Source organism: Ornithorhynchus anatinus, chromosome 15 (genome assembly GCF_004115215.2).
Source record: "Ornithorhynchus anatinus isolate Pmale09 chromosome 15, mOrnAna1.pri.v4, whole genome shotgun sequence".
Taxonomy (NCBI): domain Eukaryota; kingdom Metazoa; phylum Chordata; class Mammalia; order Monotremata; family Ornithorhynchidae; genus Ornithorhynchus; species Ornithorhynchus anatinus.
In genome coordinates, this window is record NC_041742.1 from 4,604,491 (window position 1) to 4,630,955 (window position 26,465).

At 41.9% G+C, this 26,465-nt stretch overlaps 1 protein-coding gene across 9 annotated transcripts in view; it reads left to right on the top strand.

Annotated features, from left to right (window-relative positions):
• The first annotated feature begins 2,582 nt into the window (after window positions 1–2,582).
• CEP112 (centrosomal protein 112) overlaps window positions 2,583–26,465 on the top strand; it is a 286,688-nt gene continuing 262,805 nt past the window's right edge. For 7 of the 9 annotated variants that reach the window (XM_029080112.1, XM_029080120.1, XM_029080119.1 and 4 more), the window contains exons 1-6: window positions 2,583–2,639; window positions 11,162–11,256; window positions 12,242–12,340; window positions 14,955–15,068; window positions 16,166–16,356; window positions 18,905–19,077. In XM_029080112.1, coding sequence (XP_028935945.1) covers window positions 14,969–15,068; window positions 16,166–16,356; window positions 18,905–19,077 — 464 coding nt within the window. In that variant the 5' untranslated portion in view covers window positions 2,583–2,639; window positions 11,162–11,256; window positions 12,242–12,340; window positions 14,955–14,968. Of the gene's footprint in view, window positions 2,640–4,194; window positions 4,252–11,161; window positions 11,257–12,241; window positions 12,341–14,954; window positions 15,069–16,165; window positions 16,357–18,904; window positions 19,078–26,465 lie in introns of those variants that run through there. The other 2 variants (XM_029080116.1, XM_029080113.2) reach the window with 2 other exon arrangements.

Here is a 26,465-nt window from a genome sequence, read left to right on the forward strand (position 1 = left end):
ATTGCTTGTATATTCTCTGGAGGTTCAGATAATACTTAAAGATTGTAGTCACTCTAATGAAACTCTATAGGTTTAGCAGGCATACCGCTGTAATTTCTGTTTCCCTCCCCTAGTTTTCTCCTTCCAACTCCTGTGCATTTAGAATTTCCTGTTGAGGAAATCCTGTACACTTCTCTGACAATGCAGGCTTACAATCTGAATCTCTTGGCTGTATTTTTTCCTAAAGGTCAAATTCCAGCAAAAAAAGTATACTTTGCTTTCTTATTGCCCACTTGGAATTGTCTGGATTTCTGCTCAAATCACTTCTAATCTAGAAACAATAAAATACCCCAATAAATTCAGGGTTTTGTTAACTAAATATTTATAACTTTATTTTTCTGCTTCTTTTCTAACTGTGAATACATAACATCTTTAAGGCAACTAAATATGTTTTGTTAGATATAATCTGGTACAGCATGTTGGAAAGGCATTCTGAAAAAAAAATCCTGCTTGTTGAAGAAGCCTGAAAGCAGTTCATCACAAATAAATGAACTTACTATTTTCTTTATGGCCAACTGAAAAAAAGCTTCCAGCTGTGCCTATGTTAAGTTTGGCACCACACTGAGTTTGGTGAGCAAGGAATCCTGTTGTGATATGAGATGAAAAACGGAGGTAAACTGCAGTTAGGTGAGCATTTTTACATTTTAAATTTTGTTTGTGCTTTGAATCCACTTGAGGGGATTTTTATATGGCTCGGAGCTTTTCCAGAAACTTAATGAAAGAACCTCAACAGTTACCACTAGACAAACAGAGATGGAGGCTGCCCACGGGAGGCTAATTCTGGTTGGCTCTTGCCTTGCTTCTGGGGCTTGAAAAGCAACATTATTCATCTGATATTGTTTCAGAGTGAGACATTTTGTCCTGTGAGTATTAAAGGAGAACAATCTTTGCGGGCTACGCTTCAGGGTCTCTGGTTGTTTTTGGCCTTGTCCGTGACTCTAGTGTGGCAGCAGCTCCAGATTGTTTTAATTAAGGACACAATTCAATTGTATTTATTGAGCAACTACTGTGAGCAGAGCACTGTACTAAGGGCTTGGAAATCTCCTTGGGTTGCTTATGGGGAAGCAGCATGGCTTAGTGGAAAGAGCATGGGTGTGAAAGTCAGAGGTCATGGGTTCTAATCCCCCCTAAGCCACTTAGCTGCATGACTTTGGGCAAATCACTTCACTTCTCTGTGCCTCAGTTCCTTCATCTGTAAAATGGGGATGAAAACAGTGAGCCCCACATGGGACAACCTGATTACCTTGTATCTACCCCACTGCTTAGAATAGTGCTTGGCACATAGTAAGCACTTAAATACCATCATCATTATTATTATGGAGTTGGGGAGGGGTGTTTAGGATCTTCTTGGGTTGTTTATGGAGTTGCGGTGTGTCACTGTGGGGTTAGAGAAGCAGCATGGCTCAGTGGAAAGACCATGGACTTGGGAGTCAGAGACCATGGATTCTAATCCTGGCTCCGCCACTTGTCAGCTGTGTGACCTTGGGCAAGTGACTTACCTTCTCTGTGCCTCAGTGGCTTCATCTGAAAAATGGAGATGAAAACTGTGAGCCCTGTGTGGGACAACCTGATGACCTCGTATCTACCCCAGTGCTTAGAACAGTGCTTGGCACATAGTAAGCACTTAACAAATACCATCATTATTATGACAATGATGGAATTGGGGAGGGGTGTTTAGGTAGGGCGGCTCTGTGGATAGAGCCCGGGCTTGGGAGTCAGAAGTTGTGGGTTCGAATCCTGACTCTGCTGCTTATCAGCTTGTGTGACTCTGGGCAAGTCACTTCATTTCTCGGTGCCTCAGCTAGCTCATCTGTAAAATGGGGATGAAGACTGGGAGCCTCGCGGGGGACAACCTGATGACCCTGTATCTCCCCCACCACTTTGAACAGTGCTCTACACAAAGTAAGTGCTTAACAAATACCAACATTATTATTATTCTCTGTGCCTCAGTTCCCTCATGTGTAAAATGGCGATGAAGACTGTGAGCCTCACCTGATGACCCTGGATCTCCCCCAGCGCTTAGAACAGTGCTCTGCCCAGAGTAAGCGCTTAACAAATACCAACATTATTATTATTAATATTAGTGTGGAGACCTGAGCTGAAGCCACGACTCTGCCTCTTGTCAGCTGTAGGATCTTGGGCAAGTCGCTTTACTTCTCTGTGCCTCAGTTCCCTCATTTGTAAAATGGGGATGAAGACCGGGAGCCTCACCTGATGACCCTGGATCTCCCCCAGCGCTTAGAACAGTGCTCTGCACATAGTAAGCGCTTAACAAACACCAACATTATTATTATCTTCTGGGGTGTTTCATGGGGTTACTGTGGGGCCTTACCCCCATTAGAGGAAGAAGGCCTCTGGCCGCGCCCACCACTCACCAGGACGGCCAGAGAGCGGCGCCCCTGAGCCCCGAGCGGGGGCCGCGGCGCGGCGCATGCGCGCGGGCGCTCCCCGCCGCCGGCTCTGCCACCCGGAGGGGCGGGGCGGGGCGGTATCCATGGCAACCGCGCCTCCAGGCCCCCGCGCCTGCGCACCCGCCCGCCGGCCCGGCCCGGCCCGTCGGCGGGGAAGCCGAGGCCGGAAGTCCAGTCCTGATCCCGGCGGTAAGTGCACATTTGAAACGGTTTTCCCGGGGCGCCGAGCGTCTTTTCCTTTCTTTATCCCTCTGGACATCATCCTCAAACTGCTGCAGACCCGGGTGCTTAAGGCCGGGCAGGATAGAGAGGCTTCGCCTTAGCCATTGCCCTTGCAAAGGGAGCCCATCAGGGGCCAGGGATTTGCCTCCTTTGCTGGCCCAACTCTACTTTCCCCAACGCTTAGTGCAATGCTCTGCACACACTGTGCACTCACCAAATACGATGGAGTGAAGGACCGAAAGGGAAAGTGGAAGCATCACCAGCTGGGCGGGGAGGGTTACTTAGCAGCTATAGCAACGGTGTTTGGAGGAGCAGCGTGGCTCAGGGGGAAGAGCACGGGCTGGAGAGGCAGAGGGCATGGGTTCAAATTCCGGTGTTTGTCAGCTGCGTGACTTTGGGCAAGTCGCTTAGCTTCTCTGGGCCTCAGTTACATCATCTGTAAAGTGGGCATAAGGGCTGTGAGCCCCCGTGGGACAGCCTGATCACCTTGTATCCTCCCCAACGCTTAGAACAGTGCTTTGCACATAGTAAGCGCTCAGCAAATGCCATCATAATTATTACTCTGACTTCTATTATTATTTTTGGAAGCGATGATATGGTGCCGTGCACTGGACATCGCCCTCCCCGGAGAGGGTCAATGCGAGATTTTTCAGCCAGATGCAACAAGTCCCTAAACTAGAGGGTAGATTGGACCCCATCCTAACACTTAATAAGGCGACTCAAACTTGATGCACGAAATAATACGAAAACGTTTTAAAAGTTCTCACTCCTGGCCTGAGTATCTCTCCCCTTTTATTTGGTGGAGCATTGTTCTTGTTGAAGATGCTCGTTGTGCAAGCACCCTCCCACGCAGGCACCTGTGTTCTTGTCTTTAAAACTGATACTTCCCCCTACCTGTAACTTATTTTACTATCTGTCTTTCCCTCCAGATTGTATAGTCCTTGAACGTAGGGATCTGGCCTCCTAACTCTATGCATTCTCCCAAACACTTAGAGAATTGCTTAGATTTTGTGTTTAAGTATTTTTTTTAATTTGAGCTGAGTAATATTACTGTGTTTGCACATCATAATGATGATGATAATGGTATTTAAGTGCTTACTATTATTATGTGCCAAGCACTGCTCTAAGCGCAGGGGGGAGATACCAGGTAATGAGTTTGTCCCACGTGGGGCTCACAGTCTTAATCCCCATTTTACAGCTGAGGTAAATGAGGCCCTGAGAAGTTGTGACTTGCCCACAGTCACACAGCTGATAAGTGGTGGAGCTGCGATTAGAACCCCGACCTCTGTCTCCCCAGCCCGTGTTCTTTCCACTGAACCACGCTGCTTCTCACACTGACTTATCCTGGGGCATTGGTTATTCTCCAAATGGTTAGTGAATTTTCTGGCATTTTGGTAAATATTTCATCGTACTAGAAAGAACTACATCCTCCCCTACCTTCAAAAAAATCACTTAGGGTAGTTTTGTAAGCATAGCTTATCCTTTAAACACTTGTTCTTTGCTGTGTGTTCTTCTCAGGTGATAAGGCAGTTAGCACGGCATTGTTGCCCACCAGTAAAAAGTATTTCAGGAGCTGTTGGTGAGTTTTTATCTTTCCTGTAGTGGCAGGTGTGGAAATATTTCTGCCTTGGTCAGTGCAAATCCCTCTCATCTATTGTTGCCTTTTAAGTTATAAGACTTGGGTTTTGCTATTTGTAAGCCTAATTGTGACTGAAAACTGATCCTTTGTTCGTTGAGAGTGTTTGGTTTACCCTTGTAGTTTCTATTTGTGGCTTCTGTCACTGTTTGCAGCTTTCTTTGTCGGTTTGCTTGATAGGCTCCTTGGCACCTTAGCACAAAGTCATTTCATTAGTGATTTGCAAATTACATTGGTCTGTTGCTTCTGCCATTGCTCAGTAGTTCACAGTACTTATGTACATAGCTGTAATTTCAATTAATGTCTGTTTCCCTTTCTAGACCTGAAGCTCGCTGTGAGCAGAAAATGAGTCTGTTGTACTCACCCAAGCGCTTAGTACAGTGTTCTGCACACAGTAAGCACTCGATAAATGCCATTGAATGAATAGTTCTGCCTCATTGCTTTAAGTTAAAGTGCGCCTTGTCTTTAATGTGTTTTTCCAATCACTCTAGCTCGAGTTGCCCTTTTTCGTTCCCCTGTAAATTCTCTCATACTGCATTCTTGCAGAACCTCACCTAGAGGAAATCCCATGTTGTAGTATTCACTTTCTCTACCACTACACACAGACCCACAGTTATTTCTTCTGACAGTCTGTGCTCTGTGTCCAGACAGAGGTGCATTTGTGGAAGAATAATCCCTGATCCTGCCATCGCCCTCAAAAGTGTGTAGTGAAAAGACATATTCTGGCAGGGCTGAGTGAAGTAGTTGACTTGTATTTGTCCAGTCTTGACTCAACTAACTACCATTGTGGAGGAACCGAAAAATTTTAGGGGCAAGCAGCTTGGCCTAGTGGATAGAGCACAGGCCTGGGACTCAGAAGGACCTGGTTCTAATCCCGGCTGCCACTTGTTTGTTGTGTGACTTGGGAAAGTCATTTAACTCTAGTGCTTAGAACATTGCTTGGCACATAGTAAGCGCTTAATACATGCCATCGCTATTATCATTTTCTGTGCCTCAATTAGCTCATCTATAAAATGAGGATGAAGACTGTGAGCCCCATATGGGATATGGACGGTGTCCAATGTGATCTACCCCAGCGCTTAGAACAGTGCCTAGCACAAGTGCTTAATGAATATTCTTTTTTTAAAAAAAAACAAAACAGGTAACTTCTCAGAGTAGCCAGATTGGCTTACTGTTTATCTGAATCATGTCCTCAAATGAGGTTGAAAGCCTGTGGCCAATAAGAACATGAGAGGTATTGCTGCTGCTCTCACTCTTCCCCTGTTGTACTGTAAAGATCCTGTCTGCTGGGCTGCATTTTAATTGGAAATCACCTTATGATTCAGGTAGTAATTAGACTATTAGAATGGTCAAATAGTCTATTTAATAGAACCCTAATTAGATTATTTCTGACATTGAAAAGCTATGTGAAAATTCAGTGTTCCAATGGACAGCTGTCCTACCCTTCTTAAATATAACTAGCCCAGCAGTTGGAACCTTGCATGATTGTATCGATGAAGCAGTTAGTAGTATTTGTTGAGGAATTATTCTGTGCAGAGCACTGTACTAAGTGCTTAGGAGAGTACATTAAAATATAGTAGGTAGGCATGATTCCTGCCCATGAGGGGAAGAGAGACATAAAAAATAAATTACAGGTGGATATGTACAAAAGTGCTAGGGGTGAGGGGTTCATATAAAAGTTCTTCAGCGGTACAAATCCCAAGTGCCTAAGTGAGATGAAAGGGGGGGGTGGTGGAAGAAGGGAGGTGAGAGTTTAAGGAATATCTCTTGGAGGAGATATGACAGTAGTAAAGCTTTGAAGGAGGGGAGAGTGTTGATCAGTCACATGATAGGAGAGGGAGTTCCAGGCGGCCAGAGGCGGGGAACGAGGGCAAGGGTTTGGCGGTGAGATAGACAATGTGGAGGTACAGTGAATAGGTTGGTGTTAGAGGAGTGAAATGGCAAGGTGGGTGGTGGTAGATGTGAGAGGTAAGATGATGGAGAGAGTGGATTGAGTATCTTAATATCAGTGGTGAGGAGTTTCTGTTTCATGCGGAGATGGATGGGTAACCATTGCAGGTTTTGGAGTAGTGGGGAGATGTGAACTGAGAGTTTTTTGTGGTTTAAAAAAATGCTCTGGGCAACAGAGAGAATTATGGACTGGAGAGGGAAGAGACAAGGAGATCAGCGAGGAGTCTGCAGTAGTCAAGCTGGGTTAAAAATGCTGAGGTGATTATGGTGGGAGTTTGGATGGAGGGGAAAGGGCAGTTTCTAGAGGTTTTGTGAAGATAGAACTGATAGGATTTGGAGACTGAATATATGGGTGGAATGGGAGAGATGAGCCGAGCTTAATACAAGATTATGGGCATGTGAGATGGGGTGATGGTGTTTTTCCACAGTGATGGGGAAGTCTAGGCGGGGACAGGGTTTGGGTGGGAAGATGAGGGGTTCTGCATTAGACATGTTAAATTTGAGGTGTTGGTGAGATAGCTAAGTAGAGCTGTCCCGAAGGCAGGAGGAAATATGAGACTGCAGAGAAAGAGAGAGGTTGGGATTGGAAAGCTTGATTTGGGAATCATTCATGTAGTTGAAACCTTGGGAGCAAATGAATTCTCCACGGGTGTGGATATAGTTGGAGACCCAGAACTGAGCCTTGAGGGACTCCTCCTGGTTGTGGATAGGAGGCAGAGCAGGAGCTGGTGAAAGAAATGAGACAAAGGTGCCAGAGAGCTAGGAAGAGAACCCAGGTTCTAATCCCTGCTCTGCCACTTGGCTGTGTGACCTTGGGTGGATCACTTCACTTCTCTGAGTCTCAGTTACATCTCTGTAAAATGGGGATTAAGAATGTGAACTTTTGTGGGACAGGGACTGTGTCCAACCTAATAAATTTAGATCTACCTCAGCTCTCAGTACAGGGCCTGGCTTATAGGAAGTGCTTAATAAATATTATTATTATTCCCTGGGTCTGTTACCGCTTCTGTAAAATGGGGATTAAGACTGTGAGCCCATTGTGAGAGAGGGACTGTGTCTACCCTAATAAATTTGCATCTAACCCAGTGTTTAGTACAGTGCCTGGCACATAGAAAACGCTTAACATATACCATAAAAAAATTCTAAAAACACAAAGCAGAGAGGACACTATCCTTCAAACCAAGCCCCTCTCTAAGTGATGACTTTATCAGGCTTTGAGTGCTTCCAGGTTGCTGTTTTTTATTTGTTAGGGAGGAAAAAGTTAGTGCTGGTAATTGTAATGAGGTATCGGTATTCTCACTGAGCAGAAATAGATCAAGTAGAGCTAAGGCATCCAGTTTGCCCTTTTTAGATGGTATCCAGTTTGCCCTTTTCCATGAGGGTAGGGATCATGTCTACTAGCTCTTTCATACTCTCTCAAACACTTAGGACAGTGCTGTGCAGAGAGTAAACACTCGATGAATACTGTTGTCACCATACTTAATTTCTAGATCAGTTCAGTGATGCCCGTTAACGACAATGCTTTTTCTTTCTACAGTGAATCTACTTGTGCTGAAGTAGATGGTGGTGTAACTATACCATACTAATGTGGGAAGATTATTCCCTTTTTCTTCCCAAATGTTTTATCCTACTTGTGTAGTGAAAACACAAGGTTTAGCAGAACAAACTGTACCTTGTTGCATTATAACACAAGTGCTTTGCTCCTGTGAAACTCTGTGTTAAGGAAAACTTGCATAGTAGTACTCAGCTGCTTTCATGTGGGCCCACACACACACACATTTCTTCTGATACCATGGAGTCCTGTATTAGTCAATCAGGCTTACATTTTTGGACAACTATTCCCAGTTCCCGGTGTCCCCACCCAATTCTTTCAAGAGGAGGTCTTTGCAGCCCGCTTTCCAAACCCACTCCCCTTTACCTGTGCCTCTCATCTTCTCCACCATTCTCTCTTCCTACCTCTCCTTTCACCTCTTAAAGTTTCTTCCTCCTTCCTCTCTTCTCCCCCATCTTGCTACTAGAGAAGCAGCGTGGCTCAGTGGAACGAGCCCGGGCTGGGGTGGCAGAGGTGATAGGTTCAAATCCCGACTCCGCCACCTGTCAGCTGTGTGACTTTGGGCAAGTCACTTCACTTCTCTGTGCCTCAGCTACCTCATCTGTAAAATGGGGATTAAAACTGTGAGCCCCACATGGTACAAGCTGATCACCTTGTATCCCCCCCAGCGCTTAGAACAGTGCTTTGCACGTAGTAAGCGCTTAACAAATACCACCATTATTATTATTATGTCCAACCTCTCATTCTCTGGCACCATTCCCCTTTACTGTCATGTTCGAATCTTCCCAGTACTAAAAAAACCACAAATGGACAAAAAAACCCTCCCTCGAACCCAAGGGCCCATCCTGCAAACACCCCATATTCATGTGACCTACTAAACCCATTCTTCCTTCTAACCTACCTTGGTGGATAACATCACCATCCCCCCATCCCAGAAGCCCATGACCTCGGTGTTATCCTGGACACCTCACTGCCTTTCAGTTCTCACATTCAATCTACCGCCAAATCTTGCTGGTTCTTTCTATATAATCTCTCCCGGTTACACCGTTCCTTTCCATCCAAATAGCTACCACGCCGAGCCAGGGGATAATCGTATCCTGCCCAGATGTAGATGTAGAGCAGACATAGCTTCCTCACTGGTTTCCCTGCCTCCAGTCTGTAGTGGACACTGCTGCAAATGTATCTTCTTGATGTGTCGCTTGCCACACATCTTAAAGCTCAAAGCTGTCCTCTGGCTTCTTGGCTCCCTCTGCCTGAAAACAAAACCTCTTCACACTCAGCTTGAATTAATTAATGTTGGTATTAAGCGCTTCTATGTGCTGAGCACTGTTCTAAGCGCTGTGGTAGATACAGGGTAATCAGGTTGTTCCACATGGGGCTCACAGTCTTAATCCCCATTTTACAGATGAGGTAACTGAGGCATCGAGAAGTTAAGTGACTTGCCCAAAGTCACACAGTTGACAAATGGTGGAGCCAGGATTAGAACCCACCACCTCTGACTCCCAAGCCCATGCTGTTTCCACTAAGCCATGCTGCTGCTTAAAAATTGTGGTATTTATTAAGCATTTACTATATGCAAAGCACTGTTCTAAGCGCTGGGGGATACAAGGTGATCAGGTTGTCCCACGTGGGGCTCACAGTTTTAATCCCCATTTTACAGAGGAGGTACCTGAGGCACAGAGAAGTGAAGTGACTAGCCTAAAGTCACACAGCTGGCAAGTGGCCGAGGTTGGATTAGAACCCATGACCTCTGATTCCCAAGCCTGGGCTCTTTCCACTGAGCCACGCTGAAGGATTTCAACCAATCTGCCCCATCTTACATTATCTGCTGTCTTGACCTACTTCAGTCCAGTTTACACTCCTCGGTCCAGTCATGCTGAAATTCTAACTGTACCTCACACTCGCTGTTTTCTCCTCATCCATGGTGTTCCCCGGCCTGAAAGCCTTTCTTCCCCTGCCAGATCTGCGGAACCACAGTGCTGGATGCAGTCCAGTCCAAGTAAAACCCCGCCTCCTCCAACTAGCCTTCCCTCGTTTAGATCCCGGAACCCCAAAGCGTACAAACCTACCAATGCTCTCCAGTCCTTAAGCACTTGTTTATGCATATCCCAAAGACTTTAGTATATAATTCAACTCTACATTCAGTTACATCCTTTGTTAACTCTCTTTGTAAATGTATAGTTATTGATGTGTAAATATGATTTTAGGAAGATTACTTGAAATCAGTGCACAGATTTTTGAAGTTACACATTTTTTATTTAAATTATAATTTGGTTCCTTGATTTACTTCATTAGTATCTCCTCTTTGTCTGGAGGGGGGCTGAAGGAAGGATAAGCAGGTATCTACTAAATATATAATTCTTAAATATATTGCTACTGATGAAGTATTTCAGTATTAGGGTAATGCTTATGAGAAGGATGTGTTTTCAGTTAGGGCCTGTCAAAATGCTTCAAAGTCACTGTCTCGGGTGCTCTATGGTCAAGGGGTAGTTTAATGAATCCCAGAGTTAGGATGTTTAGAATTCTAATCCCAGCTTTTTCTCTACTTTTAGTGGTTTTAGTTGAAGGCTTGTAGCTTGGTTTTCTCTTCCATAATATGGCAAATGTCTTCTCTGATGTGTCCAGGCTTAATAAATAGTGGCTTAGCAACTTGTCAGGAACTTGGCAACTTTAAGTCTGTGAGCAGTGTCTGCAAACGTTTACAAATACCCTTGAGAGCAGGTAAAGCCTGTCGAATGGATTTAGGATTGTAAAAAACAAAACACTACCCTGACATAACTACTTACAGCAGAACTCAGTTAGGACAACCTCATTTAGAACTTCACTCGGGGTATATAACCATCCTGAGCCTTGTCCCTGAAGGCTTTTTTTCAGGCCTACCTTATTCTCCTCATGTGGCAACCACACTGGAAATGTCCCACCAGCCAAGCCAACCTACTAAATAAGGCATTTTTCTTTTGGGTCTCACTTCCCCATTATCATCATCATCACCACCACCATGGCTATCATGTATCACAGGAGGAGGAAGCTAGAGTTAAAGCAGCATCAGGAAAAATAAGTAGCTAGGTGGGATGCCCATCAAGAGGTTTATTTTCTGCCATGTTGAGAAGTAATTTAACATTTCAATCTAGCAAAAGAAAACCAGAGGAGTTTGTTTTGGCTTGTCAAAGTCTTGAATGAGAAACTGAACTGGAGGAATAGGTTAAGGAGGGAGAGGAGAAGGCAAGATCTCCAGACAAATCTAGGGACAGATTATCACCATGGCGAGCTGAACATTGTTTAGTGCAGGCCATCGAGAAGTTTCAGCTAAATTCTAATCAAGTCTGTTTTCTTAATCCTGTTTCTGGGCAGGTGGAAGTGGAAAAAGGAACAAATACTGAAGTCTTGAAGCAGAGTTGAGGAGGCAGTCGTGCAAAGAGAAGATAAGGAGCAGCCTTTAGAAGAAGGTGGGACACTCTGGCCATTTTGGAAGTTCATTAATGTTTCACTCACCAGGAGCTGGTAACTATGTAGATTTGTAATGCCCTGCTTAGTTCAAAGGCATTAATCGAGAAGTAACTAATACGTTATAAAATCTTACAAAAATCTCAAGTGCTGTAAGCATGTTGAAGGAATAAATTCATTCCTTCCTGAACAATAAAATATCTTGGTGGAATCAAGCTTTTTGATTTACTCCTGTGGACTGTAAGCTCGTGATAAGCAGGGAATGTGTCTATATTGTATTGTAGTCTCCCAAGCACTGTGCATGTAGTGAGCTCTCAATACACGATGAGGTGGATAGAGCACAGGCCTGGGAGTCAGAAGGCCATATGTTCTAATCCCATCTCCATCACTTGTCTGCTGTGAGACCTTGGGCAAGTCACATCACTGCTATGGGCTTCATTTACGTCATCTGTAAAATGGGGATTGAGATTGTTTCATGTGGTACAGGGGCTGTGTCTAAACTGATTTGCTTATATCCACTACGGTGCTTAGTACAGTGTGTGTCATATAGTAAGCACTTAAATATCACTTATTATTATTATTACTACTACTAATAAATGTGAAATATAAATGATAGTCTATATCCCCTCCGACTTCAAGGTCATTGTTATTTAATTGGGGAAGCAATATGGTGTGTGACTTGGGCAAGTCACTTAACTTCACTTCTGTGCCTCAGTTCCCTCATCTGTTAAAAGGGGATTGAAACTGTGAGCCCCAAGTGGGACAGGGACTTTGTCCATCCTAATTTCATTGTATCCACCCAGCTCTTAGTATAGTGTCTGGCACGTAGTAAATGCTTAACAAATACCATAATCATCATAATATTCGTGAGTAGGAGGTGCACAAATCTAGCTACTTTCACCTCCCCCCACCCTTTCCAACCCCTTTTACTGTCCAATTTGAGGATTAAGGTGGGTGCTGACATTGCACAATTGGGTATTTCCCCAGGTGTATTGGTGCTGAGGTCCTTTCATGCTGCCTGGCCAGTTTATACAATGATATAGGAACCTTGTATTAATCAGCAATTGTGGAGGCTGCCAGCTTCAGGTGAGTTTTTATTCTCCTCATGTCCCCAGCTTGTGCCATCTGCCCAGTGGGAACCTCTCCCGTCTGGTAGGTGTTCTTTCAGGTGGGGGTTTAGGGAACTGAGATGGCATGCAGGAGGAAACTCAGGTCTATAACTCCAGAGTGCATTTCTGATCCCAAAAGCTGAGCTTCATGGGTTGACAACTTGCTTATCTTTCTTGTCGGTCAGTTGTATTTATTGAGTGCTTTTACTCTGGGCAGAACACTATACTAAGTGCTTGGTAGAGTACAACATAACAATATAACTGATATACTCCTTCACCACAATAAGCTTACAATCTACAGGACTTTCTTGTGGTAACTCTTAGTCATGTGAAGAGGGTTTTCATGTGTGTGTGTCTGAGTGTGTTACTGTGTGACTGCCGACCATACCTCTGAGTTTTCTTTTGTGCTAATTATTTAGCACTTGCTATGTCAGGCACTGTTGTAAATTAATCAGATCAGACACAATATCTGTCCCACTTAGACTCAGAGTCATGTAGGAAGGAGATGTATTGAATCCCCATTTTCCAGTTGAGGAAACTGAGGCACAGAGAAGTTAATTAACTTGCCTAACATCACACAGCAGGCAGGTAGCAAGCAGGTAGAATCTATGTTCTCCGACTCGCATGCCTGTGCTCTTTTCCCTAGATTATGCAGCTTTCTATTTGTATTCAGCTACTGTAATTTAAAATATAAGAAGCCCAACATGTAGGTAATGTTTGTTTGTTTTTTGTCTGTGTGAAGAAGGTAGCATTTTTGGTGCTGCAGCATTCTGAAAAGAATGGTACTGAAAAGATAACGTGACAGGATTTCAAATTGGGGAGAGAAAGGAGACGTTTCCATTCTTCACCAGGTTTTGTAAGGGATCCGAGGCGGAATACCCTAAACAAATTAACATAATCGTGTAAAAAGTGAATGCTTGGTCACTTTGGCCTGGAAATGTCTTGTTTAAAGATGTGATTTTTTAGCCCTGCTTATGTATGTTAGATCCCTTTCCTGACCTTACAAACCTAAGATAACAAAATATACAAGCAGGAACACTTACGACTTGCTTATTTTCCAGAAAAGAAAAAAAGTTCCAGTTTTCCCTTTTCAGTTTAGCTATTTGCATCCCTACATCTCAAATTTTTGATGCTGCCCAGGAGGAAGTTTGAGCCCCAATGCTGCAGGAAGTGGAGATTTACTCATTTAAATTCCTAACCCATGATAGTCATAATAACAAAAATAGTGATACTTAAGCACTTACTATTTGCCAATCACTTTACTAAGCACTGGGGTAGATAGAGAATGATCAGGTCCTACCTGGGGCTCACAGTCCAGGTAGGGAGAACAGGTACTGATTACCCATTTGGAAAATTAGGGAATTAAGACACAAAAAATTTGTGACTTACCCAAGGTCTCAAAGGAGACAGGTGGTGGAGCTGGGATTAGAACGCAGGTCTTCGGATTCCCAGGCCCCTGTTCATTCCACCAGTCAACAGTGCTTCAGCCTAGCTGCTCTCTTCTCTTACTTCCCAGTTTGTGCTCAATGCTCCTCCCAAAGAAACCTTCAAATTGTTCCTCACTCCAGACCTTTCCACCGCTGATCTATGGGGCATGCCTCCTAACTATTGACATGAAAGCACTTAATCATCTTACCCCCTCCTACCTTCCCTCACTACTCCAGTGGTTGCCCATCCACCTCCACAACAAACAAAAGCCCCTTACCATCGGCTTTAAAGCATTCAGTCCCCTTGCCCCCTCCTACCTCATCTCCCTACTCTCCTACTACAACCCAGCCTGCACACTTCTTTCCTCTAATGCTAGCCTTCTCACTCTACCTCCATCTTGTCTGTCTCGCCGCTGACCTCTCGCCCACAGCTTACTTCTGGCCTGGAATGCCCTCCCTCCTATTGGAAAGGTAATTGCTCTCCCCCACTTCAAAGCCTTATTGAAGGTACATCTTCTCCAAGAAGCCTTCCCTAACTAAGCCCTCTATTTTCTCTCACTCCCTTCTGTGCTGCTCTTTCTCGCTCCTTCGTTGATCCTCCCTCCCATCCCCACAGCACCTATGTATATATCTGTAATATATTTATCTATTTATATTAATGTCTGTCTCCCCTTCTAGACCGTGAACTCATTGTGGGCAGGAATATGTCTGTCATTTTATTGTACTCTCCCAAGCACCTAGTACAGTTCCTTTGCACACAGTAAGCGTGCAATAAATATGATTGAATGAATTAATGTTTTATATGTCTTCTCTTCTTGGCATTCAACTAAAAATCCACCGAATAAGTCACCACCTATATTCTGTACTCCCTAATTAACCTCTCTTCCCCCCTCCTGCCTGATCATGCTGTTCAATCGGTTACTTCAGTGTTCAGGTATTTATCTTTTTACTTGGTATTGATTCACTTATTCACGTGTCTCTCTTTTACATAGCTGTTCTCTCACTTAATTATTGTTTATTCGCCAATATGTGCTTACTCTCGCCAAAATAGAAAGTAAGCTGCCCTAAAGCAGTCATGTTTTCCACTTCCTCTGAGACGGGTCCTAGAGGGATGTGATCCAATTACAAAATGAATATGGTCTTTTAACTTGTGTTCTTTCACAGACAGGTTTATTGAAATGGGTAGCGAAGAAGAGAAATGGGAGAAATTGGATGCAGAGTTTGATCACTTTGTAGTAGACATGAAGCCTTATGTTCTGAAATTGGTTCATAGGTCAGGTAAGACTGGTAGATTTGGTTCAACCTTTTCAATGATACCTTATTAGTTGAAAACATTATAGACCAGATTTTTAGACTATTACAGTTTGGCTCATTTAAAATGGGTTCAGCATATCATGTGACATACCTGTAATGTTTTGGAAATGGGGAAACGCTATTGCTATTCTTTCTTATAAGAATGATGTCACGCAATGCCCTGATCCCTTTGGATATCATCACAGCTTTGTTTTGTGTTATTTCCGAGCTATGATTTAATAAGTACAAGGGTGAGGCATCTATGCAATCTTTCTAATTTTTTAAATTTGAGCTCTTAAAGTTCTTTTTTATTCTAAGTAGATTCAACATATGAATTTAAAAAAAAAATTACTTTACATTGAAATTTAAATGGGGGTTTGGGAAATAAAAATTTCTGATCTAGAAATTTGAGAGGTTGTTTATTGATTCGGCCATTATACTGATACTTATATGGTGGTAAATCTTGGACTGGAGCTTCTTAGATGTTACTTTCAAGAAATTTATATGACCTTCTTGTAGTAAAGAAATTAAGGTAGGATTATGATTTGATGAAACATTGATTTAAGTGTTATTCTATGTTGAACTATCACAATAAATATACTCATTTTGTATGTCTTAAATTATGTTTTTTAAACTTCTAAAGGGATAACTTTTATGGACTTGAATGTAAATGTTTTCTATGTATAAACTTTTAGTTCAGTTGAAAATTTAGGCACATAAACCCTGGAAATTATTCCTCTGAATGAATAAAAAGTCTTGAGATCTATTTTCAAAATGAATTGGCAACAGTAGTATTTTTATATTTTATGACTGTAGTTTTGTCATATAATAAATTACAAAAGGATTTCTTCAGTAAAATGGTTAAAATGAGGAAACCTCTCTAACTCAGTATCTCCTCTCAGATCTGTCTGATTCATTTAGAAAGTTATTTTGTTAAGCAAGACTTATAAATGGCTGCTTCATACAAAATGTATACTTTCATTCAAAAAAAAGTTGAATTGTTGAAAATAGGCTTCAGGAAGGAATTTGGTAAATTGGTGCTTATTTTCTGATCTGCTAGAGTATATATTTTATATTTCTAGAACGTCAGAGGTGTGCGCTTTGGATTAAAAAACTCTGTGAGCCCTCAGGAGTAGGTACAGGAATAATGGGTAGGAAGAATCGGAATCTGTACGCAAAGCTGTTGCTGCATATGCTAAAGCGAGGAGTAGTAGAAGGGCCATTTACACATCGACCCGAACCAGGATCACTGAAGAATTTACCTTCGTATATGGTGGGTGTCATTTTTGGTTGGCTTCTCTTTGGATTTATGCTCTATTTTGAAATAATTGATTAATGTAGCGTTCCTTTAAGGTAAGACTATGCTGTCTGGCTTTTGGATAAAATAAAGATGAAATGCTTAAATGGTTGTATCAAAAGGATGTCAGGAATCATAGGGTTCATTTCTGTTTTGCTGATTCCCTGCTATTAGGTAAACAGTTTCTTCATGTCTGGATAGATGGTTCTCTTGAGGTGTTATTGTGGCATCCGTGCCACCTGGTGCAAATCGGAATCCCAGGTTTTAGAAGGCTCCATGGCTAGTGTAGAATCACTTCCACCCCACTGTGATGGAGCAGGTTGGGGCCCAGAAGGGCAGCTCTGACCACAATATCTGCACGCAAGACTCGCTATTGCCACGACAGTCAGGGATGTTCACCCCAAACAGCCTAATTTCAAAGGAACTTCAAAGCTTCTAGCTTTTGCTTCTCAATCTGGAATGGCTGCAAGTAGTGAACCTCAATATTGTACAGGAAAACTACTGCCAATATTTGATATACTTAGCCTAAGAACCCCCACCCCCCACCCCATTAAGAAAAACAAAAACAAGCAAAAACAGCAAAAAACCCCACCCCTGGTTAGTCTTTTGAAATCCCGGGAGGGAATGTGTCTGTTTTACTGTTATGTTATACTCTCCCAAGCACTTAGTGCTCTGCAGTGAACAAGCACTCAGTGAGTACCACTGATTGATCCTACTAGCCAGTTGAATACCTATATGAAGTTTCCACAAAATAGCAATTGTTATAAGCCACCCCGGGCTCAGGGTAAACAAACTCCTAGGCCCTCACTTTGTGTTTGAAAAGGGTAAAGAGAAAAGTACCAACAGCATTAGCGTTGTAAGTTATAAAATAGCAACAGTGAGTTGAGAAGCAGCATGGCCATGTGGACAGAGCATGAGCCTGGGAGTCGGAACGGAGGGTCTCATCCCAGCTCTGCCACTCATCTGCTCTGTGACCTTGGACGAGTTCACTTCACCTCTCTGTACCTCAGTTACCTCATCTGCAAAATGGGGATGAATACTATGAACCCCATATGTGACAAGGATTGAGTCTGACCTGATGTGCATGTATCTACCCCACTGCTTAGTATAGTGCCTGGCACATAGTAAGTACTTAACAAATCTCCTTGCCCAAAAACATGATCAGACAAAATACAAAGCAAATCTTGGAATAAAGTGCATACTTGCAGTGGGCTTGCACTGTTTATCTTAATTTAGCTTTTTCCAAATACTGCTAAAATCCAGGAAACTGACTCACATTTTTTTTAGGCTGGGCAGACCATCACAACCCTCATCTCCTCAGTCACAGGGCTGTTGTCCAAGTTATGGGCCCTTCTTTTTTAATATAGTTTTGAGAATTAAAAACCTCGTTCCTTTGTACTTTTCTCTTTTGTCTACTTTGAAGAACTTAAGAATCCTGACTTAGAGAATGTATTTGAAAAAATTCACAAAAGAAGGAAAACCTTTGTGTTGGAGCCGTTCTTTTCCACTGACAACTTGTTATGGTATTTCCTATGTAGTCCTTATCTAGCTAACACATTTGTCATGTTGAGAATGCACTAATACTTTGCTCAGTTGAAACGTTCTCTTTGAGTAAAATAGGTGATGATGATTTCAGAATTATAATTGCTTTTGCTGTTCTTTTGAAGACTGAAATAAGTATTGCCAAAAAGTTTTTTAAGGTAGCCAGACAGAAATAAAGTATTGCAGTAGATTCATGAAGTTCATGAACTTGGACTGTGAGGTTATAGCGTCTGCAATGAGTTTCCTGAATTGCCGTAAACAAAGGAATGAACCCATCTTTTCACGCTAGGGGTTTCTCATGACCCACTGACACCTAGGGTCCATCGCAGAAGGAGTGATGCATTCACATTGTTTTCCCAAATGCAAATGTTGTAAATATAGGTTACCACCTTTGATTCTCCTTCTCTAGACTGTAAGCTTGTTGAGAGCAGGGAACATATCTACCAATTCTATTGACTTGTTCTCTTTCTAGAGCTTAGTACAGTGCTCTGCACAATAAGTCCTTTCCATAATGACTATGGACTTTGCAGTATTTTTTTTTCAGTGCTAGAACCATGTTGTATATGTCAAAGCTGTGATGACTTGAGTGCCAAAAAATGAGTCACACTGCCATTCCATATCAAGTTTTAGAATGTTGGAATTTTGAACTGAAGTCTTTGTTCTTCCGTTGGGTCCTGTGCCATAATCAAACAGAAGGCGACAGAGCGCAGTTTCAGTTCTCACAGTCTGAAGTGGCTGTGTGGCCCCTTGAACTCTTTCTGTGAAGAAATAGTCATAGGGTATATTAAGTGCTTAATGTATACAGAGCAGTGTACTGAGCACTAGGGAAGAATACACAGGTAGAAATTAGACGTGGTTCCTGTTCTTCAGGGAGTTCTTCATATAAGATGAATCATTTGATACCAATGATAATTGTTTCATGAAGCAAATTTTATATATTACAGAAAGTAATTAATGTTGGTGTTTTGTTTTTTTTAATTAGTCCATCTATTTTGATGAACCAAATACAGCAAGAGCAAAAAGTTCAAGTCCCGAAGTATTACCAGGCTGGGTAGTGGATGAACTGGGGCCAAGTGAACCAAAATTAGATGAATCCTGGAAATATTCCTCTGGAGAAGAGAGTACAAAGGCAGTATCACCAAATGTTGCACAGAGGTATGCCATGTAATGGAATTTTTAAATATAAGGGGTCTTTTGTATTTTGTTTAATTTCTCTATAGCATGATATTCATTACCTTAGTTTAAAGAATGTTAATTTATCTTTAAAACAGAATAAACACCATTGTTCTTAAATTAATGTAAATTCATTTTATCTATTATAGTTATGGAAGCGGCATGACCAAGGGGTAAAAACCCAGGCCTGGAGTCAGAGGGCCTGGGTTCTAATCCTGATTTTGCCACTTGCCAGCTGTGACCATAGGCGAGTCACTTCACTTCTCAGTGCTTCAGTTTCCTCTCTGTAAAAAGGGGATTTAATACCTGTTCTCTCTTTCCTCCTTAACCGTGAGCTTCATGTGGGATGAGGACTTGTCTGGTCTGATTATCTTTTATGAAGCTATGCATTCATAGCTTTTTAAGCAACGAAGGCCATGGTGTGTGTCTGTATGTGTGTATAAGGATCAAATCAGTTCTGATTTAAGGGGAAAAAAAAATAGAGCCCATTCTTCACCATTAATAAATGTTCTTTGCATATTGTCCTTGGAATTGTGCTTGCACATGAATTTCCTGACTCATTTTTTGTCTTAGTGCAATATTGATCAATTTGATCAATCATTTTCCCCTATCTGCATTTTATCTGTTTGCCCCTTTAGACCATAAGCTCTCTGTGGTCAGGGATAGTGTCTACCAACTCAATTGTACTCTCCCAAGTGCTTAGTCCAGTGCTGTGCAGCCAGTAAGTGTTTAATAAATACCATTGGTGGATCAGTGTACACTTATCCCTAAATAAGTCACTTGTTAAGCATTAAATTAAGGACGGTAGTATTTTTAGGGCATTAATCAGGCACTCACTAAATATTGGTTGTGATAATTTGTAGTACAGAAATGTCATTTATAATAAATGAGAATTTTAAAATTATTTTTTGACCTTTAGGATGATTTTCTGTCTTGACTTTTTCCAAGTTATTTTTATCTTATCTGGCATTAAGCTTTGAATCTTTCAAACTTCGTGTGGGTGTAAATTAATGAGAGATCTTTCCATTTCTTGAACTAAAAAATGAAGGGGAACTCTTGTAAAAGATGAAGTAAGACTAGATTGGTGGGTTAATTACCTTCTCTTTGCTCTTTGTCACTGAGGAATTGGTTAGTATTCCTACTTTTCATAAACTATTTTTCCAGTTGATTCTGCTGTCAGATAATAGCGATGCTATGAACATTTCAAGTTCTGTCATCTTCATTGGTGTTGTCTGGTTGTATGTTCATAAGGCATCAGATATGGTGGAAAATAGTTGAGCACAATGCAAGAAAACTTGTCCATATTTGATCCCAAAGAGAAGCAGAATGACAGGTACAATAAAGGCTTACCTGAGTGTCAGATGGCAGAGATGGCTATTTTTAGTATTGTGGCCTGTGAAGATTAACTGAAAGAGCCTTCTGACACATGAGATTTTTCAACTTCTTAGTTGATGATTGCCTGATGGTGGCCCCCGATTGACAGTCAAAAGAGTGAACTCATGACAGTGAGAACATACTTTTGAGAAGTCCTTACTTCAAGCTTCACAGTTTTCTAAGAATTTCATGTGGATAAATTTTTCTAAATATTCTTGTGTGTGCTCTTCCATGTCAGAGGGCTTGAGGTTCATCATGCTTAGATCTCTGACTGTTTGAGGTTCCTTGTGATGTGTGGGACTGCTGGCTTTCTAATACCCACAGTGTGTTGTGATCCTGTGATCCACCTTCATCAGTCCGACATATTCCTGTTGCTACTGCTGTTGCTTAGGGTGACTAGTTTGAAACTTGTTGGCAGCTCACTTTCTGCGCTTTGCCAAATGTTGCTAACGTTCACAGAATGGCCTTTAACAAACTGTGACGTGAACTACTGGAAGAAGATTCCTACTGCAAGAAATTCCAAATCATTTCTCCCATGTACTGCCACGTTGTGAGGCTGACTTATTTGGGTGAGTTATGTGATACTGCCTCTTGACCAATTGTACCATTCAGTGTCAGTTAGATGGGTGGTAAACTTTTCATTGACCTACTTGACTGTGTGCCCCTTATGGGCAGGGAACATGTCTACCAGCTCTTTTATTGTACTGCCCCAAGTGCTTAGAAAAGTACTGTGCACACAGTAAGTGCTCAATAAATAATCGGTGGCCTGTGTTGAGTGCTTACTGTTTGCAGAGCTCTGATCTTCCGGTTCTTTTTTTTACGGTATTTAAGCATTTACTTTGTGTCAAACACTGCTCTATGCACTGGGAAAGATACAAGGTGATTAGGTTGGACAACATCGCTGTGACTTGCTCCCTTTGCTCTCGCCCCCCCCTCGTCCAGCCCCACTACACTATGTACATATGTCATTTTATTTAATTGTACCAATGTCCATCTGTCTCCTCGCTAAACTGTAAGCTCAATGTGGGCAGGGAATGTGACCATCATTGTACTGTACTCTCCCAGGTGTTTAGTACAGTCCTCTGCTCACAGTGAGGGCTCAATAAATATTCTTGAAAGAATGAAATGGAGATCACAGTCTAAGGAGAGAGAAGAGAAGAACTGAGGAACGGATAAATTGAGTGACGTGCCTAAGGTCCCACGGCAAGCAATAGACAGAACTAAAATTAGAACCCAGGTCCTCTGACTCACAGGCTAAGTGCCCTTTCTACTGAGCCATGCTGCTTTTCTTAAATCTCTGACTCTTTCTCCTTTGCTGGCTCTTCCTCCATATCTCATCCTGTATTCATGGGGGTTGCACAAGGCTGTGCTTGGTGTCTGTTCCCTCTTCTTTGCTCACTTTCTTACAGTATAATCTGCGAATCTGATTGTATTCACACAGCAGGTAAATGGCAAGAGTTAGGATTAGAACCCAGGTCCTCAGACTCCCAGGCCCTGCTCTTTCCACTAGGCCACACCACTTCTTTGGCCATGCTGCTTGTCTAGCACAGGCTTGGGAATCAGAAGACCTGGGTTCTAATGCCAGTGCTCTGCCAATTTCTTGCTGTGTGGCCTTGGACTTAAGTCTCTGTGCCTCAGTTTGCTCAACTGTAATAAAAAAAAAAGGATTCAGTACCTGTTTTCTCTCCTTCTTACACTGTGAATCTCATGTGGAACAGATATTGTGTTTAACCTGATGAACTTTTATCTACGCCGGAGCTTAGAACAGTGCTTGACATATAGTGAGGGCTTAACAGATACCACGGTAACAGTAACTGGCGGTGATATGCACCTTTTGGAGAAACCGTGGGGTAGTGGTGTAGGGAAACATTCTATTAATATGCATTTACCTGCAACGTGATGCACAGTTGAAAGAAACAGTGCCTGCTCAACTCACACCTGGTATGAGGCTCGTAGTACACTTTTCCTTAATTCAAGGTATCTCAAGAACATAACCTCCTGCCTCAAGTCAGTCTAATCTTTTTGGAGGCATTTTTGGTGGGGTTTTTTGGTGGAAGCTCAGTGGTCCAGCAAAATCCAACACTGCTCATTTTTTAACTTTACTGAGTACAGATCTCCAGATAGTTTAATCTTCATCCTGTTTTTAATTTTGGTTGAATATTTTCCTTTAGAAAATGAGCAACTTGAAACATTCCAAACTATAATTTTGTTTCCCCATGTTGACCGAAGACCACCAATCAGCTCTGCAAGAAATTGTTTTAAAAAGTTTAAGAAGCTTATAATATTTGACACATGTATGTTTTTATAGTGAATAATTTATTGCTACTTAGAACTGACGTTTAATGCTGCCTCATAAATTTTACAGCCACTTCAACTTGTCCTTTGAAAAACCTCTTTAATCTTAAAAGATTTTTCCCCTTAGTGTTTCTTTTTTGATCACTTTATAAAACCCCACTTTACTTAGACCTTTTTGTATGTGAAGTATTTCTAATGGCATTTTAGATTATGCTGTTTGTGTCCTTGCCTTTTTTTATTATTAAAGATGCAAAGTTCTTTTGAAGTCTTCTTAAGGCTCTCTATCTGAAGAGGTGGTAGGCGCCTCTTACCTGCATTCATCTTTTGGAAGAATGTAGAACCTTGTTCCAGGCTCTGCTCTCAGAAGTATTTGAAGGCTACTCTGTCTGAATGACTTCATTCTTATGCTTCATTCCACCACACATACACCAAAGTTTTGTTTTAAAGGTAGTCGGGAAGCAAACACTCCTCAACCTCAAAAACCTTCCCTTCATCCTTCCAAGATATGGGTGTGTATCTCTCTCTCTCTCTCATTTTTTTTCATTTAAATTGTGTTAGGGTCTCCAGTTCACTGTGTACATCTTTTAAACCGTCTCTGATAGTATGATTTTGGGACTAATATTTGAAATTGAGCTGCTCTTTTCCAAAAAATTGCCTTTTTAGTTGATTTTTCTTACTCCCGTATTATGTTCAGATTTCTTTTCAAGCTTATTGACAAATTTTATCTAGCCAAAATATTAAAATGCATGATTTCTGAGAAGTGAGTATATGATAGGTGTTTCTAATTTATTTTAACGTCAAATCTCTGTGGTCCATTGTTGATCTATTTGTAGGACTATTAGCATTTTATAAAGGATAATAAGAGACTTATTACATTGTTGTCTCCCAAGCACCTAGTAAAGAGTTTTGCACACAACAAGCGCTCAAGCAATAGTATTGATTGATTACATGATTTCTAGTAAAAAGATTTTAAAAATACAGTCCCTGGTGCAGAGCTTTACTAGTGTGATTTAACAAAATGGCCAGCAGGTGGCGATCAGATTCTGTAAAAACGTCAAGAAATTTTATCTTTGCACTTGTTTATTAGACAAATAGTTGTTTATGTTTTTGAGTGATAAATGCCCATTCTTTTCTCATTAGGTACTTCATTTTTCAGGCCCGATAAAACTCTACTTTTTTGTGTATGTAAAATCACAAAACCAATTCTTTTTTCTTTGGAATTACAGATATCCAGGGTATCCTTAATGTACTTTCTAGAATTGTTTTTTGTATCCTTGGGTATGATTCACAATACATGTGACTAAACAAACATAGCTTTAGTCATTTTGGAAATATAGATAATATGATTCAATTTTTATCATTTGGTCCTGATCTTGACTAAAGCCATGTAAAAATGAAGAAATTCAAGTAAAATATATTTTAAACATATGCTTATAGAAAAATATGATACTTTGTAGACAATTGTGGGGGTAACTGGATAATTTTATTTACAACTTCTGTACCTCCTCGCACATCTTGTTTCCAATTTTTACACTTGATCGATACTCAGTAGTGCCAAAAAATTTATTCTTAATCTGTTGCATATTGATTTTCTCAGTGGCTCAGAAGCCAAAGGGTTTGTTTGTTTTGGTTTTTAATCGTCACTGTTAGGTGTTTGTTGTTCAGTCGTTTTGGAGCGCTTACAGAGTGCAAAGCACTGTACTGAGTGCTTGGGAGAGTATAGTATAACAATAAACAGAACCATTCCATGACCACAACAAGCTGTGTACCGGGTACTGTACTAAGCGCTGGGGTAGATGCATTCTAATCAAGTTGGACACAATCCCTGTCCCACATAGTGCTCACAATCTTAATCCCCATTTTACAGATGAAGTAACTGAGGCACAGAGAAGTTAAATGGCTTGCCCAAAGCCACAGAGCAGACAAGTGGAAGAGCTGGAATCAGAACCCAGATCCTTCTGTGTATTATGAAAAGTCAGTTAACTTTTCTTTAAGCAAAGTTATTTGAGTTTTTGATCCTGTAGCAGTCTCAATTCTGTACCTTCAGCAAGTCTACGCTTTCAGTCCTCATCACAGCACTCAATTTATTTCAAAGTCTCTTCGCCAAAATCAAAACATTATTTTCCTTTTGGGATGGAAAAAATGTAAAATTTATCCTAGAGCTTTGCCACTTCACACGAATTTTCATAGGCGGATGCCCTCACTGAGGGTGAGCTAATGCACTGTTCATGTATCATGTGAACTCATGGCTTTTGTCCCTCCACTCTCTTCATTACACATAGCAAAGTAATATCTGTTTCTTCAGGCCAATAATCTTAGCCTAAAGTGAGTTAGCACTTTTGGGCAGGGAAGCATGTTTGCTAATCCTGTTGTCTTTGTACTTTCCAAGCGCTTAGTACCATGCTCCTCACATAGTAAGTGCTCAAAATATTAGTTATTTTCCAGGAATTTCCACTTAACCCATGGGTCCGGGGAATCACTGGGGATTCACACCATTCATTCATTCAGTTGTATTTATTGAGCACTTACTGTGTACAGAGCACAGTACTAAGTGCTTGGAAAGTACAATTCGATAATAGAGACAATACCTACCCAACAACAGGCTCACAGTCTAGAAGGGAAAGACAGACAACAAAATGAAACAAGTAGAAAGAGATCTATAGTGTCAAAATAGATAAATAGAATTATATATGTACACATCATTAATAAAATAAATAGAATAATAAATATGTACAAATAGACACAAGTGCTGTGAGGCAGGGAAGGGGGTAGAGCAGAGGGAGGGAGTCGGGGCTATGGGGAGGGGAGGAGGAGCAGAGGAAAAGGGGGGCTCAGTCTGGGGAGGCCTCCTGGAGGAGGTGAGCTCTCAGTAGGGCTTTGAAGGGGGAAAGAGAGGTAGTTTGATGGATGTGAGGAGGGTAGGCATTCCAGGCCAGTGGTAGGATGCGGGTCAGGGGTCCATGGTGGGACAGGCGAGAAGGAGGCACAGTGAGGAGTTTAGTGGCGGCAGAGAAGTGGAGTGTGCGGGCTGGGCTGTAGAAGGAGAAAGGGAAGCTGAGGCAGGAGGGGGGCCAGGTGATGAAGAGCTTTGAAGTCAAGAGTGAGGAGTTTTTGCTTTATGCGAAGGTTGATAGGCAACCACTGGAGGTTTTGGAGGAGGGGGGTGACATGCCCATAGCATTTCTGAAGAAAGATAATCTGGGCAGCAAAGTGAAGTATAGACAAGTGGTGGGAGACAGGAGGATGGGAGATCAGAGAGGATGCTGATGCAGTAATCCAGTCAGGGTATGATGAGACTTCTGGGTCAACATCTCAACAGCGTGCTGTAGTGGATAGAGCACGGGCCTGGGGGTCAGAATGATGCCTGTTTACTTGTTTTGATGTTTGTCTCTTCTCCCACCCCCGACCCCGGACTATAAACCCGGTGTGGGCAGGTTGTGTCTTTATTGCTGAATTGTACTTTCCAAGCGCTTAGTACAGTGCTATGTGCACAGTATGTGCTCAATAAATACAGTTGAATGAATGAATGAATCCTGACTCTGCCACTTGTCTGCTGGGTGACTCTGGGCGAGTCATGTCACTCCTCTGTGCCTCAGCTACCTTATTTGTAAAATGGATTTTGAGACTGTGGGCCCCAAGTGGGAGAGGGACTTTGTCCAATCTGATTTGCTTGTATCCACCCGTTCGCTTATACAGTGCCT